Source organism: Capsicum annuum, chromosome 4, assembly GCF_002878395.1.
Source record: "Capsicum annuum cultivar UCD-10X-F1 chromosome 4, UCD10Xv1.1, whole genome shotgun sequence".
Lineage (NCBI taxonomy): Eukaryota > Viridiplantae > Streptophyta > Magnoliopsida > Solanales > Solanaceae > Capsicum > Capsicum annuum.
The window spans coordinates 93,901,020-93,905,870 of NC_061114.1; the positions used below are offsets into that span (position 1 = coordinate 93,901,020).

At 39.3% G+C, this 4,851-nt stretch overlaps 1 protein-coding gene across 1 annotated transcript in view; it reads left to right on the forward strand.

Annotated features, from left to right (window-relative positions):
- The first annotated feature begins 417 nt into the window (after nt 1-417).
- LOC107868863 overlaps nt 418-4,851 on the forward strand; it is a 60,238-nt gene continuing 55,804 nt past the window's right edge. The window contains exons 1-2 of the mRNA XM_047411587.1: nt 418-657; nt 960-1,030. Coding sequence (XP_047267543.1) covers nt 418-657; nt 960-1,030 — 311 coding nt within the window. The remainder of the gene's footprint in view (nt 658-959; nt 1,031-4,851) is intronic.

A 4,851-nucleotide genomic window follows, 5' to 3' on the forward strand; every position in this document is an offset into this window, starting at 1 on the left:
AATGCCCATGTGTTTTTGAGAACTGTTTATGCATGATGTTTTAACAACTTACTTTCCACTATTTACTCATATAAAAGTTTTATTTTAGATTACTTTGCGTACCAATACATTTTATTGACCCCTCTCCCCCTACCTCTTAGGTTCTGAGGCTTAGTCTAGGGGTCCAAATAAGCAGTAGATTTTATTAGACAAAGTTGTAGTTTCCAGTTGGTGAGCCTTCTATATTCTGGAAGGCCTATTAAGAAGGGGGCTACTAGGAGTTTAGGAATGTTTAACCTCTTTATGATCTAGTTCATGGTTTAGAGTCTAATCTGCCTCTAATCAATGCCCTCTTGCTTTTTAGAAAAATTGATCATGCCTCCTTATCACGCTATCGATTAGAATGAGCAGATAGATGAGGTCCATCCTACTCACAGGATGTGGACCCATAATAGAGCTCCCATCCCAGAACCTGTTCCTACTTCCAGAGTACCTCCAGTCCCGACTAGTCTACCTCGGTCTCCACGGACCAATATTAACTGTCCCCCGACTTCTCAGAGGGATATTTCTAATGCAGAATTCAGACAATCTATTCATATGCTGAAACAGTTGGTGTCCAATCAGGATCAACGATCAGAAAATATTGGGTCTGCATCTATTACATTTGAGGCTACTAAGGTGGGTTAGTTCATGAGAATGAACCCGCATAAGTTTTCTGGAACCAAGGTAGAAGAAGATCCACAAGAGTTTGTGGATGAGATAGAGAAGATCTTTAAGGTGATGCATGTGGAGAAGATAGAATAGGTTGAGTTGGCAACTTATCAACTCAAGGATATTGCAAATTAGTGGTATAACAAGTGGGGGGATGCGAAAGGAGAGAGTGTTGAGCTAACAGTTTGGGGCAAATTTGTGGTTAGTCGGGTTACTTATGGAGGGATTGTCCATCTGTTAGAAAGAATGTTGGTGGTGAAAAATCTTAGGCAAATTCTTCCGTACCACCACCGCCTCAAAAGGGCGCCACTTCAGTTGCCGAAAGCAGTCGCAATCAACTGTTTGCTTTGACTAACCACCAGGAGGAATAGGCCTCACCAGATGTTGTCACCGGTACATTACAAATCTTTTCCTGTGATTTTTATATGTTACTTGATCCCAGGTATACCTTGTATTATGTGACCTCATATCTTATCTTAGGGCCCATAAACTTATTTCCAAAGGTTTCTTGTATCATCTTATCTGGGTTAAAGATTCTAACACCAAAAGTCTTTCTCTTCAGTTTATCCCTATTGTAAAAGAATTTCTGGAAGTCTTTCCAGATAATCTCCCAGGAATACCACCTGATAAGGAGATAGATTTTGGCATAGATGTGTTTTCAGACACCCATCCTATCTCTATTCCACCATGTAGAATAGCTCTAACAGAGTTAAAAGAGCAGCTAGCAGACTTTCTAGATAAAAGTTTCATCCATCCTAGTATTCTCCCTGTGGTGCACCTATATTTTTCGTCTAAGATGGTTCCCTGCATATGTACATAGATTACCACCAGTTAAACAAGGTCACTATAAAAAATAAGTATCTGCTTGCTAGGATTGATTATCTGTTTGACCAACTTCAGGGTGCTAAGTGCTTTTGTAAAATAGACCTTCGTTCAAGATATCATCAATTGAAAGTTAGGGAGTCAGACATTCCCAAGACAGCTTTCCAAACCAGATATGGTGTTTCGGGTTGACTAACGCCCCTGCAGCCTTTATGGACCTAATGAATACGGTCTTCCGATAGTTTCTAGAGTTATTTGTCATAGTTTTCATTGATGATATCTTGATTTATTCCAAAAGTGAGGAGGACCATGCCAATCATCTCTAAATTTTCCTCCAGACTCTCAAAGATCATCAATTGTATGCAAAGTTCTCCAAGTGTGAATTCTGGTTAAATGCTATTGCTTTCTTGGGGCATATTGTGTCTAGTGAGGGGATTAAGGTTGATCCCCAAAAGATTGTGGAAGTGAGTAAATGGCCCAGACTCATAACTCTAACCGACATTCAGAGCTTCGTGGGTTTGGCGAGTTATTACAGAAGGTTTGTAGAGAGTTTTTCTTCTATAGTTGCACCACTTACTAAGTTCACTCAGAAAAAGGTGAAGTTTTTGTGGTATGACTCTTGTGAGAATAGTTTTGATAAGTTGAAAGACAAGTTGACTACTGCTACTGTTTTGACTCTTTTGGAGGGTACAGAAGGTTTTATTGTATACTGTGATGTGTCCCAAGTGGGACTTGGGTGTGTTCTTATGCAGCACGGTAAGGTAGTTGCTTATGCATCTAGGTAGTTAAAGGTGTATGAGTAAAACTACCCTACTCATGACTTGGAGTTAGCGGCTGTGGATTTTCCACTTAAAAGCTGGTGGCACTATTTGTATGGGGTACATCTTGATATATTTACTGACACAAGAGTTTACAGTATATTTTTTAGTATAAAGAATTGAATCTCAGGCTGAGGCAATGGTTGAAACTTTTAAAAAACTATGACATGAGCCTACACTATCATTTGGGAAAGGCGAATGTGGTAGCCGACGCCCTCAGCAGGTTATCTATGGGCAGTCTTTCTCATGTGGGGAAAGAAAAGAAGAAGATGGTGAAGGATATTCATTGACTTGCAAATCTAGGAGTGTGAATTTTGGATTCCGAGGATGGATGAGTAGTTGTTCATGAGATAGCTAAATCTTCCCTTTGTGCAAATGTTAAAGAGAAGCAGGTTGAAGATCCCATCTTGATGCAGATCAAGAAAGATGTGGGTTAACAAAAGGTAATGCCATTTGAAATTGGTGGTGATGGTATTTTGAGATACCAGGGTAGGTTGTGTGTGCCAGATGTAGATGGTCTGAGGAAAAGAATCCTTGACGAAGCTCACACGTCGAGGTATGTTGTTCACCCTAGCTCTACTAATATGTATCATGATTTGAGAACTATTTATTAGTGGAATAATATGAAGCGTGATGTGGCTAACTATGTTGTCAAGTGTTTGAATTGTCAACAAGTTAAAATAGAACATATGAGGCCAGGTGGTTCTTCTCAAGAGATAGCTTTGCCTTTGTGGAAGTGGGAGATGATTAATATAGACTTCATTATAGGACTTCCGAGGTCCCAAAACCAGTATGATTCCATTTGGGTGATTGTAGATAGACCAAGTCAGCTCACTTTCTACCTATTAGGACTAATTATTTATGCCAAGCTGTTCATTGCAGAAATTATTCGTTTGCATGGGGCACCTATGTCCATCATATATGAATGAGGTAGACAGTTTTCTTTATAGTTTTTGAGATCGTTTTAAAAGGGTTTAGGTACCCAAGTGAATTTGAGCATGACTTTTCGCCCTCAGACAGACGGGCAAGCTGAGCGCAGCATCTAAACCCTTAAGGATATATTGAGGGCCTGTGTGATTGATTTTAAAGGTAGTTGGGTAGAGCACTTGCCATTGATAGAGTTTGCATATAATAACAGTTTCCATTCCAGTATTAAGATGGCACCATTTGAGGCATTATATAGGAGAAGATGTAGGTCTCTGATAAAATAGTATAAAGTAGATGAGATGCAGATATTTGGGCCTAATCTTGTTCATCAGGCAATGAAGGACGTAAAAGTCATTAGATAATGACTTAAGACAGCTCAGAGTTGTCAGAAATCCTACGCCGATGTGAAAAGAAGAGATCTAGAGTTTGAGGTTGGAGATTGGGTGTTTCTCAAGGTTTCTCCCATAAAGGGAGTCATACGATTTGAGAAGAAAGGTAAGCTGAGTCCTCGCTACGTAGGGCCATACCAGATTATGAGAAGGATAGGTGGAGTTGCGTATGATTTAGAATTGCTTGCCAGTTTGGGTTCTGTTCATCCAGTATTTCATATATCTATATTGAAGAAGTGTATTGGAGACCATTCTTTAGTGTTTCCTAGCAAAGAAATCAAAGTGACAGACTCCTTATCCTATGAAGAAGAGCCTATAGAAATTTTGGATTGCTAAGTTAGAAGATTGAGGAGCAAAGAGATAGCCTCAGTTAAAGTGTTATGTAGAAACCAAAAAATTGAAGAGGCAACTTGGGAATTAGAAGTTGACATGAGACCTGGATACCCAGACCTTTTTTATCCAGTGGATAAAAAAATGGAAGGTACAATCCTTGCCTTATTATTTCTATGCCTTAGTATGCTTGAAATTATGCTTTCCTGTGTCCTGCATCAATATTCGGGGATGAATGTTCCCAAAGGGGGGATATTGTAACGCCCCAAAGTTTTTCCTAGCTAAATTTTGTCCGTAAAGTATCAAGCATTCTCTTCTAGAATGATTTATACCTATTTTCCTATGGAATTCCTTAGATTTCAACTTTTCATTACGTAGATGATCGAATAAGTTTTCCATCAATATAAGATTTATCTAAAATGGACACTCGATAAAGGAGTTATGGTTAATTTAAGTCCTAGTTGTAAAACACCGTCATTCCTATCCTTGGCGCATCGCGGAGAGGGTGTAAATGACAATTGTCAATTTTTAGTAAGACTCCGTGATGGTGGCACATCGCGGAGTCGGCCAAATTCCCATTCTTCACTTTCCAGTGAGCCACCGCGACACTGGCGCATCGCGGTGACCCATAAGATCAGGTTCCTAGTTTAAATTTTTCCTGTTTCATTCAAAAGTTAACAAGGGTAGTTTGGACTTTTTTCCAGTCTCTTAAAACATCCAAACAGGAGATTAATACCTATACAAGAATAATATACGACATTCTCAAGATTTCCCTCAAAACAAAAACCCTAGTTCATATACTTCTCCTCCAAGAAACTCAAGATTCAACCGTGGGTTTTTAAAATTGATCGGAGATTTGGAATCCCCAAACTCCA